Source organism: Oncorhynchus tshawytscha, linkage group LG04 (genome assembly GCF_018296145.1).
Source record: "Oncorhynchus tshawytscha isolate Ot180627B linkage group LG04, Otsh_v2.0, whole genome shotgun sequence".
Classification (NCBI taxonomy): domain Eukaryota; kingdom Metazoa; phylum Chordata; class Actinopteri; order Salmoniformes; family Salmonidae; genus Oncorhynchus; species Oncorhynchus tshawytscha.
Genome location: NC_056432.1, coordinates 40,995,708 through 41,010,825, shown reverse-complemented (window position 1 = coordinate 41,010,825; position 15,118 = coordinate 40,995,708). Strand labels below are relative to the sequence as shown.

The 15,118-nt window shown below is 45.3% G+C and overlaps 1 protein-coding gene across 4 annotated transcripts in view; it reads right to left on the bottom strand.

Annotated features, from left to right (window-relative positions):
• The window catches only part of LOC112248815 (F-box and leucine-rich repeat protein 17), a 314,654-nt gene that overhangs the window by 171,477 nt on the left and 128,059 nt on the right, over nucleotides 1-15,118 (bottom strand). For all 4 annotated transcript variants that reach the window (XR_006083235.1, XM_042320746.1, XM_042320747.1 and 1 more), the window contains one exon: nucleotides 12,145-12,275. Coding sequence is in view for 3 of the 4 variants with exons in the window: in XM_042320746.1 (XP_042176680.1) it covers nucleotides 12,145-12,275 (131 nt within the window). In the remaining variant the exon portion in view is untranslated. The remainder of the gene's footprint in view (nucleotides 1-12,144; nucleotides 12,276-15,118) is intronic.

Genomic DNA, 15,118 nt, shown 5'->3' with positions numbered 1-15,118 from the left:
CCTGTCTGAGAGTATTTGGGCAGAGCAGGAGGTGTTGAAGGACGAGCGTCTGGACACAGGAAGCATCAGAGCCTGTATCCCTGCCCAGGCGGCCCGGTGTGCGACCCCCATCTCTCCCTGAGTGCAACCCGGCTCTTTTGGTTCCTGGCCAGCGGAGCACTTCTTAAGCAGCGTTCTGTGTGATTACATCGCCTATTTTCTGAGTAGATGGCCTGATTCAGCGCGACTCCAATAGCTTTTACACATGACCCGTAGATCCAGCTGGAGACTGAACAAACGCAAGCCCAGTTTAAGTGCTTCCCTCTGGGGTGGAATAATGGAGAGAGCCCCTGAGGGGAGTCGGACATGGAGCCCCTATGGCTAAGAACACACACAGCACTAAAGTGTCATATTACCTCAGACACTTGACCCATACTCAATTAACAGAAGCTCTTTGAACACAACACATCTCCTAAACGACCCATAACAGCAGCGAGGAGGGGAGAGAGAGAAAAGGGTTGAAGGAGAGGTTTAGAAAGAGAGAAACGTGTCCTTTCCCATGTGACTCAAATGCATTGGTTCCAGATGGGGGGGTGACTCCTAAAGCCACAAGGTGAGTTTGAGGGAACACATTAAGGCTTATTTACACATGGCCATAGACTGCAGTGGGACATAAAAGACAAGAGGATTTGGGGAGGTGAAGCTGATCCTAGATCTGTGGCTAAGAACAACTTGCACCTGAAGGGGCTGTTCCATCCTGATACTGTGTCAGCGGTATATCCGTCTGCTCTCAGCGAGGGTTTTCTCCAGACGCTACTGATCAACACAGTCGGTGCCTGACGCTGCCATTACTCAACATTAATAACCACACCGGCGTGTTCATCATACCGCGCTTCTACATCAAACCTGCCACAAATAATCACCTCGCCGCGCGCGTTTGTGTGCGCACACGTCACGCCGCCGTGATCAAACTCCTCGCAGCACACCGCGGCGGCGTTCCAAGCACCTCTTATTTCTCATGTGTGACACCAGGGAAGCAGAATAAAACCGGCTTTTGCGTCGACTCTGGTAAACAGTTGCCTAATATCCTGCGACAGCCCATACACACACAACAATAAACCAGTCGTCAGTAAATAGGAAAAGCAATTCGGGAGTACAAGGCAAAGGCTTGTTTAACTAATGTGCTGTCAAGGCAAGGTGCAGACCGAGTGTATGTGGAGTTTCTGACTAAAGTAGTCAGCAGATGATAGTCATTGTTTTAAGGTCTACGAGCTGAAGGAAGGGCCTGGATGGACTTTTGCACTTTTCCTTGGACACCCATAGAGAGACGAGGGAGAGAAAAGTCGCTTTTCAATGGTCCAGTTGAGCTCCATGTCTACGATCGATCTGTAAGACTAGGAAACGGAAAAGAGGGGATGGGATGTCCTTTTGGACTTGAGCTAAAACGTCATGTGACAGGTAGGCAGGGATAAATCCCTGTCCCAAGCTCAGGTCCCCACTGACATTTAGGTGACATTTAACAAACACCTGGAAACTGAACCGAGAAATCACACAAAAAACCCAAATACTGGAGTTGAGAAAGACTCTGATATCAGGTGAGGTGAGACACAGTTGTATTATAATAATAATAATAATAATAATAATAATAAATGCCATTTAGTAGACAATTTTATCCAAAGCGACTTACAACAGTGAGTGGCCCCAGCAGGAATCGAACTCGCGATACAAGGCGTTGCTAGCGCCATGCTCAACCAACTGAGCCACACGGGACCAGCGTTGTATTTTACTTCCGTTCACAACATTCCCAAGACTTTGCATATTGGCAGTCAACTGCCCTTATCGTCCCATAATTATCCATTCCTACAGACACAACAGGCCGACACAAGCCTATGCACCCTCGGAGTAATGCTTTTCTGGGAGAATGACTCTCAGATATTCACTATTTTATTAAAAACGTGTGAAAGAAGTAGAGGAAAAGTCAGAGGGGCCCCCGAGCCATCCCTCATCTTGTTTGATTTATATGAGAGGCGACAAAAATGTATAACAGGCAATTTGGAGGGTGATTTGTGAAGTGATGGAGATATGCTGAGAATGTTCGCCAGGAGAAAGGAGGGAGGAAAAAGGGAGGGAAAGAGAGGAGGGTGAGCCAATATTGATTTTGTTGTTTAAATGAAGCTGTCGGGAACGGTGTGAGAGTGAAAGACTGAAAGGGAGAGAGGGAGGCTTTGGGACGTGGTAAACACAACTATACGCCAAATGAACAACCCCCAGAAAATGTAAGTCCACGTGTCTGCTTTCAAAGTGGACAAGAGGCGAGCTGACTAGTTTTGCGCTTGCTCTCACCCCCACACACAAAATCGACACCCCACATACGCATCCAACCACGCATTCTCTCTCTCTCAAAAACACACACACACCCCACAGACACAACTCCACACACGGGGACCCAAATCAACTCCAGGAAAACTCAAAGGCCAACATAAATACATGAACTGTGCAGGCACTTCAGGCAGAATGAAATAACTGAATAGTTTAGCAGTCCTGACACAGACAGACACACCGTTTCACAACTGTACTGTTTAACAGAGAATAGTGAGGCGCTGGACTGGACAGAAGAGGCAGACTCAACGCTGCAGGACTCGAGATCACTGATCGGAATATGTTCAAAGATGCATCATCCACCCAGGACTCCTCCAACAACATTGAGGAATATACATGGCCAGTAAGAGGCTTCATTAGGAAATGTGTTGATGTTGTACCCACAATAAAGATCCAGGTCATTCCCCAACCAAATACCCTGGATCAACCCTGCTGAGAGCCCGTACCATGCTGAGAGCCCGTACTGCATTCAATGTCAGCAGAACGAACCCTGATGGCTAGGTGGAGCGTGGCGCATACAAGGCAAGCGGGTACCAGCGCCGCAAATCCCTTAGCAACGCAAAAAGACGATACAGATTCAAACTTGAATTGATGTTCGACAACTCGGACTCGGAAACGCATTTGGCACGGACTACAGATGATCACGGACTACAGATGATCACGGACTACAGATGATCACGGACTACAAAGGCAAATACCCAATCCAACAACACCTCCACACTGACTCTTAGGCCTGATAACTCCTCTCTACAGGCTGTTGTTGGTTAAGTCAACTAGCATTGTGGTGCCAGGACAACAACCTATCCCTCAATTTCAACAAAGGAGTTGATTGTTGACTTCAGGAAGCAGAGGGAACATGCCCCGATCCACATCAACGGGACTGAGAATCAGCAGTTCCTGACCGTCCACATCACCGAGGACTTGACATGGACCAACAACACCCCCTACCCTTGTCAGGAGGGAGCAACAGTGTCTCTATTTACTAAGGCGGCTGAAGAAAATGGGCATGCCAACCCGGGTCTACTCCAAATACTACCGCAAACAACACAGAGCATCCTGACCTGTTGCATCACAGCCTGGTACAGGAATTGCTTGACCGCAAGGCCCTCCAGGGGGTGGTGAAGACAGCCTAGTACATCACTTGGACTGTGCTCCCACCCGTTCAGGAAAACTACACAAAACAGTGCCCGAGGAAGGCCCAAAGCATCATCAAGGACCCCCAGACACGAGCTGTTCCCTCCCTTACGGATACCCACAGGCTCAGAGACAGCTTCTAACGACAAGCCATAGGACTGCTGAACACTTGCACCTGACTGGTCACCTGCACTGACTCTCTGCACCTTAACACACTCATGCACACATATACAGGTAACTGCCAAAAATAATGGAAACACTTGAGTATATGGGGGATAGAAATGATATTGAAAGCAAATGCTTCCACATGTAGCGATGTGTCGTTTGAATGTGATATGTTGAACAATGCTGGCCCTCATGTTGAATTGACCTTAACCAACTTTAGATTCTCACCCCAAAACACCTGATCTGCTTCCAAGACAGTGGGTCGTATAAAATGGGTCGCCAGCAGCAAAAACTCCATCGCCAGCAGGTCGACTACAGGCCCAGGACCTTTTCCTTTAAACGGCCAGAACTGGTAACTGATAAATTAGGGGGAAAAGTACATTTTAAGGAATCGTACCTGATATCCAGTACAGAAATAGGGACGGAGGTGCCCCTGCACTAAACAGGCTCAGAAGAAGATGGAAGACTTAAAAGAGCGAGCGTAGCCTGAACGATACGCGTGAGCTAATCTTCTTCAAGGGAAAGAAAGCGAAGACAATTATAGGACAGCCTCTGCAACTGATGAGTGTTATTACATGTGGCACAATCAATTGGTTTTGTCTTGTTGTTCTGGTAAAAACTCCAATTGATGTTCAAAAATGTCATACCTATTATTGTAACTAGTCTTATAGAGGTATTACTAAAATAACTCGTAAGTCAGGGAGGGCTTAGAAGACCATTTTGTCCAATAACTGGTGCCCATTTAATAAGTGTACACACAGTATCTTACTATCTGACACTTTGTGCGAGGAGAACCTTAGAGCTACTTTGCTAGAACAATTTGACATCATGAGTTTGCTCCAACGCGGCGTAAAAATGCTCTGAAACGGACACCTCTGTACCCACTAACAGTGTGACAAGAGTGCTACCGTTCTCAAAAGTCTTCGCAAAATGTCAACACAACTATTGGATACACTAACGTTGTCATTTGATAAAGTATAGGGTTGAACATAGAGTAGAATTACGTTGATTAGGATATCACGTCCAAATAGACTTACTATTTAACAGCACTTTGAGCATATCAGATCATCAGAATTATCTGACCGACATTGATCGCAATAGCTAACAAACAACTGTTTTGTTTATACCACCAGAGCCCTGATCGGCCCTGGTGGTATAAACATCGTGGTAATGATTGCACTAGGCGCTTCCATGTTAAACCGCCCAATGTCTAATGAAATTAAACACTGTGTGTGTTTACTCGCAGCAGCAATAAAATCATTTAAGGACAAAACTCTCAACCAGTCCTCTTACAGTCTGACTGAGACTACCAGCAATGTATCCCACCATGTGGCCCTGGATAACACCACAGAGATCTTATCTTCTCTCACGCTACAGGGGTCCCAAATGGAACATAAATCCAAGCTATTGTTAAACTCACAAGGCGATAAGGCTATGCCTGTGAGATTAGATTGCGCTAATTTAACTGACCTAGCAGCTATGTTCAACACTTGCCAATTACAAAATGACTCATAAGAACAGTCCCAAGTCGTGCGTTCAGAAATGGAACAAATAAAAACTAAATTGTTAACCTACAAGTCCCAAGTCTCTAATCAGCTAGAAAAGTTGAATGAGCTAAATCAGGGCCAAGCAAAGACTTTGAGCAGAACCCTTTGGGTTGACCAAGTTTCAAGGGAATGTTTATTTTCAAAACAAAAGGCAATGCCCCACCTCCCGAGTGACACAGCGTTCTAAGGCACTGCGTCGCAGTGCCTGAGGCGTCACTACAGACCCGGGTTCGATCCCAGGCTGTGTCACAACCAGCCGTGACCGGGAGTCCCATAGGGCGGTGCACAATTGGCCCAGTGTTGTCTGGGTTAGGGGAGGGTTTGGCTGGGGGGCTCTACTTGTCTCATTGCGCTCTAGCGACTCCTTGTGGCAGGCCGGGCACCTGCAGGGTGACTTCAGTCGTCAGTTAAAACACTGTTGCCTTCGACACATTGGTGCGGCTGGCTTCCGGGTTAAGAGGGCAGGTGTTAAGAAGCGCGGTTTGGCGGGACATGTTTCGGAGGACTAATGACTCGACCTTCGCCTCTCCTGAGCCTGTTGGGACAAGATCGTAATTGGATCGCAATAGGATATCACAAAATTGGGGATATGGGGATAAACCATGTGTTTGATGTATTTGATACCGTTCCACTGATTCCGCTCCAGTCATTACCACCAGCCTGTCCTCCCCAATTAAGGTGCCACCAACCTCCTGTGATTGACACCTAGGCCTACTGAAACATCCCAGGCAAAACTCCACACACTCAACCAAGCCAGAAAGCTTATGAAAGACATTGAACATTTTTGATCCGTCACATCCTTAAGGCTCAAACATGAAGTCAAACTTCAAAAATCTCAACCATTCTCTGCATTTACTGCCACAAATCTCAGACGATGAGAAAGTATACCTTCTCAGAACTACCACTGGTAGGACAGTTCATGGTTCTATTAAAACAGATGTTACTAATTTTGACTTGCTATGCCGAGCCCTAACTTCTGGGTACTCTCAGCTCTGCATGACAAGAGAAGGAAGAGTTTAGTAGGCTAAAGTTCAGCCTTTCATACCCATGACCAAAAATCTGCAGAAAAGTACAAATACGATGGGACGACCTAACAGAACGCAAATGAGGTTAAAACCTATTGGAACCCGAGTTACACAATAACTCTACACAGCTTCCTCAAACTAAAAGACCAACAAAATGCGACAGCATCCCGGCCTCGTTCCAGCGTCCCCCTACTTCTTCAGGCCAACCCTTAAGTCCTAAATACCTGATTAGTTAGGTATTTAGTAAATAAATAATTAAACTCAATTTTGTATTGCTGATTCAACTTGTTGGCCAGGGTTCGTGAAGATAACCAAGAATTTCCCACTTTCAGGTGAGACTGAAATAAGGTGTCGATTGATATTGACTGCTATTGATGTAAAATATTACTAGGTCTAAGAGTTTATTCGGAAGATAACAGCTCTATAAATATTATTTCGTGGTGCCCCGACTTTCTAGTTAATTACATTTACATGATTAGCTCAATCAGGTAATATTAATTACAGAGAGAGGATTTTATAGAATAGCATGTCATATCACTTTATCCGGCATAGCCAAAGACACGACACTGGTAAAGGACTCAAATTGATTCTCAAAAGAATTCCCACCTTCAGACGAATCAATGTTTTACTATTATTGTATTTCTAGTCTTGTAGAGGTATTACTAAAATAACCCATAAGTCAGGGTTTAGAATACTATTATTGTAATTCTAGTCTTGTAGAGGTATTACTAAAATAACCCACAAGTCAGGGTTTAGAATACTATTATTGTAATTCTAGTCTTGTAGAGGTATTACTAAAATAACCCATAAGTCAGGGTTTAGAATACTATTATTGTCATTCTAGTCTTGTAGAGGTATTACTAAAATAACCCATAATTCAGGGTTTAGAATACTATTATTGTCATTCTAGTCTTGTAGAGGTATTACTAAAATAACCCATAAGTCAGGGTTTAGAATACTATTATTGTCATTCTAGTCTTGTAGAGGTATTACTAAAATAACCCATAAGTCAGGGTTTAGAATACTATTATTGTAATTCTAGTCTTGTAGAGGTATTACTAAAATAACCCATAAGTCAGGGTTTAGAATACTATTATTGTCATTCTAGTCTTGTAGAGGTATTACTAAAATAACCCATAAGTCAGGGTTTAGAATACTATTATTGTAATTCTAGTCTTGTAGAGGTATTACTAAAATAACACATAAGTCAGGGTTTAGAATACTATTATTGTCATTCTAGTCTTGTAGAGGTATTACTAAAATAACCCATAAGTCAGGGTTTAGAATACTATTATTGTCATTCTAGTCTTGTAGAGGTATTACTAAAATAACCCATAAGTCAGGGTTTAGAATACTATTATTGTAATTCTAGTCTTGTAGAGGTATTACTAAAATAACCCATAAGTCAGGGTTTAGAATACTATTATTGTAATTCTAGTCTTGTAGAGGTATTACTAAAATAACCCATAAGTCAGGGTTTAGAATACTATTATTGTAATTATAGTCTTGTAGAGGTATTACTAAAATAACCCATAAGTCAGGGTTTAGAATACTATTATTGTAATTCTAGTCTTGTAGAGGTATTACTAAAATAACCCATAAGTCAGGGTTTAGAATACTATTATTGTCATTCTAGTCTTGTAGAGGTATTACTAAAATAACCCATAAGTCAGGGTTTAGAATACTATTATTGTCATTCTAGTCTTGTAGAGGTATTACTAAAATAACCCATAAGTCAGGGTTTAGAATACTATTATTGTCATTCTAGTCTTGTAGAGGTATTACTAAAATAACCCATAAGTCAGGGTTTAGAATACTATTATTGTAATTCTAGTCTTGTAGAGGTATTACTAAAATAACCCATAAGTCAGGGTTTAGAATACTATTATTGTAATTCTAGTCTTGTAGAGGTATTACTAAAATAACCCATAAGTCAGGGTTTAGAATACTATTATTGTAATTATAGTCTTGTAGAGGTATTACTAAAATAACCCATAAGTCAGGGTTTAGAATACTATTTTGTGCAATAACTGGACTGGTGCCCCGTTGATAATTCCATAGTAATAGGTGTACACACTACCTTATACACACAATTGATGAAGCAATTAACATCCCATCATGCTTAGGGTCGTATATAAAAATGCTGGGCAGGCCATTATTTTGGACATTATTTTTGCTACCACGGCTATGCCCCCCCCCCCCATAGGATGACAATGCCTCCAACCACAGGGCACAAGTGGTCACTGAATGGCTTGATGAAAACCATATGCCATGGCCTTCTCAGTCCCCAGATCTCAACCCAATTGAAACTCACGGGAGATTCTGGAGCGGCGCCTTGAAACAGCGTTTTACGTCACCGTCAACAAAACAACAATATTATGGAATTTAGCGTGAAAGAATGGTGTCGCATCCCTCCAACAGAGTCCTAGATACTTGTAGAATCTATGCCAAGGTGCATTAGAGCTGTTAAGGCTCGTTGTGGCCCCAACGCCCTGTTAAGGCACTTTATGTTGGCGCTTCCTTTATTTTGGTAGTTACCTGTATATTCACGCTAAACACACATCACAACTGCTGCTCCCAGTCTTATTATTACTGCACAATACTGCACAATTTAAACACTTGTCCCGCAATCCCACAAAACGCGTGTAAATGTTGGACTACAAACTGTGCCTTCGTGTATTATAATTCTATTCTACTGAGCTATTTACTTTATGTCCGTGTTCTTATCTTTCATGACTTTGTATCGTTGTTGTATTGTGTCCGAGAAAGAAAACTGCAGGTGAGCATTTCACTGCCAGGGTATTTTACCTCCCCTTGGGTCCTGTATTTTTGATGACACCTCATTTCATCATGCACGGGCACACACGCACACGCACACGCACACGCACACGCACACACACACACACACACACACACACACACACACGCACACACACGCACACACACCTCATGGGTTCCATCTATCTGATGTCCCCATCAGGGGGGGAATTACACCAGGAAATAAGAGGTCATTTTACACCTGTTTACCTCCACACACAAACACCCCGTCTAGGTCAAGCCCCCCAAATACCACAGTGGTAATCTAGCAGCAGGGAGGTAAATGGTAAAGAGATGGGATGTGGAAGAGGGGAGGCACAGGTGGAAACTGTTTCTGCTAGATGACTGATTGCTAGTGGTGATTGCTAGTGCTTTCGTAGAGTGCGGGTGTACTGTGTACTGTGTACTGTGTACATGCATGTGTGCGGCTCGCGTGTTTAGGGGAAACCAACTCGTTATGGCGGATCCCATGTCTGATTCTGAATCATATTGCCGGGTGTCTGTCTCCCTTTTCCGTCTCCCTCCGTATCCCTCTGTCTTACACCGCAGCGTTACATTCTGACATGCTAAACTAGGCCTGTCCAGGAGAGGAACACACCCATGGATGTAATCTCATTGTCAAACAGACACCCCTAACACAATCTCTCCCACACCTCTCTGAGATATGTGACATTTCATAACAGTAAACCAGATTATCAATTTGATTTGCTCTCTGGGCCCTTGGGCACTCAGCAGCATATCGAGCCCAGTAGGTTATACAGTACATCTGATACACAGCCTGATATAGAGTCATACAGCCTAGGATTTATACACCTTGCAACTGGGGAAATCAAGGTGGTAAACTCTCCCCTCCTGCCTTGCGTCTCTCATTTTCTCTCCCCTAACTCGCTCTGTCATCTCCCAGCCGTAGGCCCCAATAATCCTGTACACACCCCTCGCCCCCCAGCTCCACCAACACCAGTTAATGTCATTATAGGGCATAGGGCCGGTGTGTGTGTGTGTGTGTGTGTGTGTGTGTGTGTGTGTAAGGGGTGAAGAACGGTAACGTCTCGCGGCCCCCTCAGAGTAATCTGGCACACGTCATGTTTTTTATTTATTTTTTATTGGTGGAGTATACTAGAGTCCCATAACCCTCCAAGTCCAACCATTCCAGCAGATTCATAGATGTATAACCTGGTACGGAGCTGAGAAACCGAGGAGGGTGCAGCCGTTGTATCTCGGCTGCATAGTAAATACAGTAGTGTGTTAACACTCCAAAAGCAGCCTGCTATACCTCAAGGCAGGTAGGCTGCTGCCAGGGACATACATCAATACATAAAGCAGATATAAATCAATACATTCAAAAAAGAAAGATAAATAAAACAAGAGAGGGTTTACTCAAGCCACCAAAGTCATGCCTCTAAAGGGTTGGTTTTTCCCTCTCTCTCTCTACAGTAACTCCCACTTCCTCCCAAAAGGAAAATCCTATTTCACCTTTTCCCTCCTCTGGGACGTGATCCATGAATCCAGCCAGCGGGTTATTTGAGTCTGTCAATCATTCCAGAGAATTGGAAGCGCCAATGAGGAAAAAGCTGCCAGAACCTTCTCTCCCCCCTTCTCTCTCCTTCCCCCCCTCTCTCTCTCCCTCTCTCTCCTTCCCCCTCTCTCTCTCCTCTCTCCTCTCTCCCCCTCTCTCTCTCTCTCTCTCTCTCTCTCTCCCCCCCTACCCCCTGTCTCTCTCTCCTACCCACTCTCTCACTCTCCTTCCCCCTGTCTCTCTCTCCTGCCCACTCTCTCTCCCCTTCCCCCTCTCTCTCTCTCTCTTCCCCCTCTCTCTCCTTCCCCCTGTCTCTCTCTCCTGCCCACCCTCTCTCTCTTCCCCTCTCTCTCTCTCTCCTCCCCCCTCTCTCTCTCTCTTCCTTCTCTCTTCTCTCTCTCTCTCTTCTCCCCTCGCTCTCCTTCCCCCTCTCTCTCTCTCTCTCTCTCTCCTTCCCCCTCTCCCCCCCCTCTCCTCTCCCCCCCTCTCTCTCCTTCCCCCTGTCTCTCTCTCTCTCTCATCCCCCTTCCCCTCTCTCTCTCCTTCCCCCTTTCTCTCTCTCCTTCCCCCTCTCTCTCTCTCTCTCTCCCCCCCTCTCTCTCTCTCTCCCCTTCCCCCTCCCTCCTCACCCCCCTGTCTCTCTCATCCCCCTCTCTCTCCTTCCCCCTTCTCTCTCTCCCCCCTCTCTCTCTTCCCCCCCTTCCCCCTTCCCCCGCTCTCCCACCCACCCCCGAGGGTGAGCAACGTTTGTAGTTCCATCACAGAAAATGTCAAACATGCCATGGAACAAAATCTATGTGCATGTGCGTGCACGCCTGGTCTAGAACTGGGAAAGAGCCAACTGGCTTGACTCAGTCCCACAACGCATCAAGCATGTGTCATAACACAGAAATCCCATCCCATGTCAGAGTTGAGTTTCCAAGTCTATTTTTCCACCTCCTCTACTCTCCTCCAGCCTCTGAGACTTGACTATAGAAACTAGCGTAATAAATATCAATACCTGTAGGGCAAGAGAAGTAACATACGGTCCTTATGTGGATGCTAGCAAGCAGGCTAGCTAGTGCTAAGTATCAACAGCCAATCCAGTAGGGGCTGGAAGCTATAGTGAGCTTCAGATCTGTCAATTGCGCCGTGATATCACTGACAATTTGCATCAAGTTCAGCTTTCCCCGTTTCTTTGGTCCCGCCCTGTTAACGCTCCCTCGCCCAACGCTCACACTGCCCGATGGTCCCCCCCCCACTTGACTTCTCTCCATTGAAAATGAATGGGTTCTGGTGTTTCATCGCCCCCTAACATGTTCAGCGGAAGCAATATCCAGCGATTGACAAATAGCCCCCTACACAGTAACACATCAGTGCAACACAGAAACTGTCATCAACACAGAACCAGAGTCCAAGAGATGAAAAGCTCACGACAGCAATTTCACACACCATCACATTCATAATATAGGAGCAAAGACGATATGCTTCCCTCACTACAGGAAAATAGCTATGATTCCAGGAACACACACACACACGCACAAGCCCTAAACTCACAGAACATTAGTTTGAAATGTAGGTGTGTGTGTGTGTGTGTGTGTACCTGTCGTTGATGCTCCAGTTGAGACAGAGGTTGAGGGAGCTGAGGTTCCTACACTTCCGGACCACCTCCATCACGGTCTCGTTGTTGAGCTCGGAGATGTGCCGCAGGTCCAGGCTGCTCAGGTTACGCAGCTAGGTGAGAGGACAGAGATAGAGGTTCAGTAGAGACACACACACGCGTTCTGCCTAAATATACATAGCACTTCAATCAATCACCTGACCAAACCTGTGTGTACATATGACCTCAACCAATCAGCCTAACTACCTCGTACCCCAGGACACTTATACTGTGTATAGCCTCGTTGTTATTTTGTGGTAGTATTTCATTTATCTATTTCTTTCCTCCTGAACTACATTCACGGTAAAAGTCTGCACTTACGTGACCAACAACATTTGATTTGCACCGCGAGTCCTTCAGCACAACAAAAGTTACGAGAGGATTACCAACTCAACAACAAATAATAACACAGGTATATTTTCTCTGATACACACTCGGCAAGGAGAATGGGATAAGCCTACGCACACACACATACACACACACACACACACACACACACACACCAGGAAGGCAGATAATAAGTATTACTAAAACATATACCATTTCTAAAACGCACAATGGGGAAGCAGGGTGTAAAATGTCACAGTCATGGCTACACACAAAACAAGCTTCAAGTAGGTATCACGATTAGAGGTATCGTTGCCTGCTCTGTGGGCTTCTCGTCAAGACAGACTGGAGGAGGAAGGAGAAGGGCGGGGCAGCCTGGAGAATCCCTGGATCTGCTTCTCACTTGACACACGCGGAAATAGAAAGGGTGTCTGGTTTTTATTTGTCAGAGGCCGTGCAGTCTGAAAAACATCCGATATGACCATGTGACCTGGTAAATCCATGATGCAATTAACCGTAGAGTCCACAGTGGCTTTACACACACGGGGTCGGCAGCACCGGGAGGAACCGTTGTCGCAGTCATAATTAGAATGCATAGAGCTTAGTGTTGGGTCACATGGACAGCTACAGAGGTGGACAAAAATGTTCGACTGAGCGAGCGAACCAAGCCCCCACCTCTTCCACTGTACATAGAACCCCCCCCTAACGCCCCACACCCCTACAACGGATTACAAAGCAGCACAGCTCTGGGGTCCGTACACCCTCCTCCCCCCACATCTTATTTTTCCTGGTCTTTCACACAATTTTTGCCTGCCCCAACAGGTAGTTTACTGGGAAGTCCCTTTGCTTGCTGTCTACGCTATACCTAGGCCCTCCAACATATAGCTTCACAGTCAACCCCTACCCTAGGCCTGTACACCACCCACACAGGACAGAAAACAACCCAACCAGCCTGGAAGATGAGAAATAGATGCTTCCCTGTCTCCTCCTCCCTACAGAACAGACACCTCCTCCCCCACTGATGGATCAAGGTGTGACACTTATCTGTTTGTAGCGATAGTCCCGTGAATAATCCTCCACTGTAGATCAGTAGAGAGAAAAAGAGAGGCAGAGACAGAGGGAGAGAGAGAGGGAGAGACAGAGGGAGAGAGAGAGGGAGAGACAAAGGCAGAGACAGAGGCGAGAGAGACAAAGGCAGAGACGAAGGCAGAGAGAGACAAAGGCAGAGGGAGAGGCGAGAAAAGGGGCAGAGACAAAGGCAGAGGGAGAGACGAGACAAGGGGCAGAGAAAAAGGCAGAGGGAGAGGCGAGTCAAGGGGCAGAGACAAAGGCAGAGGGAGAGGCGAGACAAGGGGCAGAGACAAAGGCAGAGGGGCAGATACAGAGACAAAGGCAGAGACAGAGGCGAGACAGAGACAAAGGCAGAGGGAGAGGCGAGACAGAGACAAAGGCAGAGGCGAGACAGAGGGAGATAGAGACCCGGCAATATGATTCAGGATCAGACATGGGATCAGCCATAACGAGTAGGTATATAATATCTTTCATTATGTATATGGCGTCCCAACAGCACATAATTTGAAGCATTCCATATGTAAAAATTAAACTCAATACAAAATAATATTTTAGAAACATTATCAAGGCTCAAGATGAATACATATCCTAAAGAGTTCCCCAGTGATCGACTTTGGATTGAAGGGTTAAATTGTTCATAGAATGCTGGTGTGTGTGGGGGGGCGCGGGGGGGGGTGAGATATGGCTGCGTTGTTGGCGAAACAAAGAAAATGCAGAAATGCATGTAAGACAAACCTCTCACTCACGGTCTCGGTCTAACACCCTCTCTCTTGTGATGTCAAAAGTCAAAAGGCTCACCTGCACGCTCTCACAGACACACACATCATGTTGTATGGCTATTTAATCTGGGGCCAACACTAAAGCACAACTTCAAAAGTGGAATTCGGTCTTCAAATATGCTTATCTTTGCCAAAATAGAATTTCTTGGCCAGCCAGTGGAAACCCAGCCATTGATGTGAATTATCCAACGAGAAACCAGGGCAACAAACCCTCAGTTCTGATTGGCCGATGTGCAGCTGGGTTGTATGCGAGTGAATTAGCATAGGTCTGCATAAATGAGGAGAGAAGCACAGTCACGGCTGAGACTCAAACTTTGTTAAACTCAACAAAAAAACACGACAGGGTAAAATTCTACATTTTGGAATGCGGATCGAAAAATATCCCTAAATCCCTCAAATAAAGAAATAAAATCTGTGTCAAGAAAATAAAGGTCAAATGAGTGAAATCCATCACGTTGAAAGGAGTGACAGTATTTGTTGTCTCACTGTTGATAGATTATAATGAATAGAGTTTTCGGTCTTTATGCATCAGGATAATGAATCACTTATAAGATCAGAGTTGATACTAATTCATTACACTGATCACAGAGAGCGAGAGAGCGAGTGTGTGTGTGTGTGTGTGTTCTGGCATGTTTTCCCTCATTGGCGCAGCTTTTTACCGTAGCAGTTTCACTCCTGTGAGTTGGCAGGAAGGGTTGTCTGATTATTCACAGTGTTAATAAAAACACTCAAACCTGTGA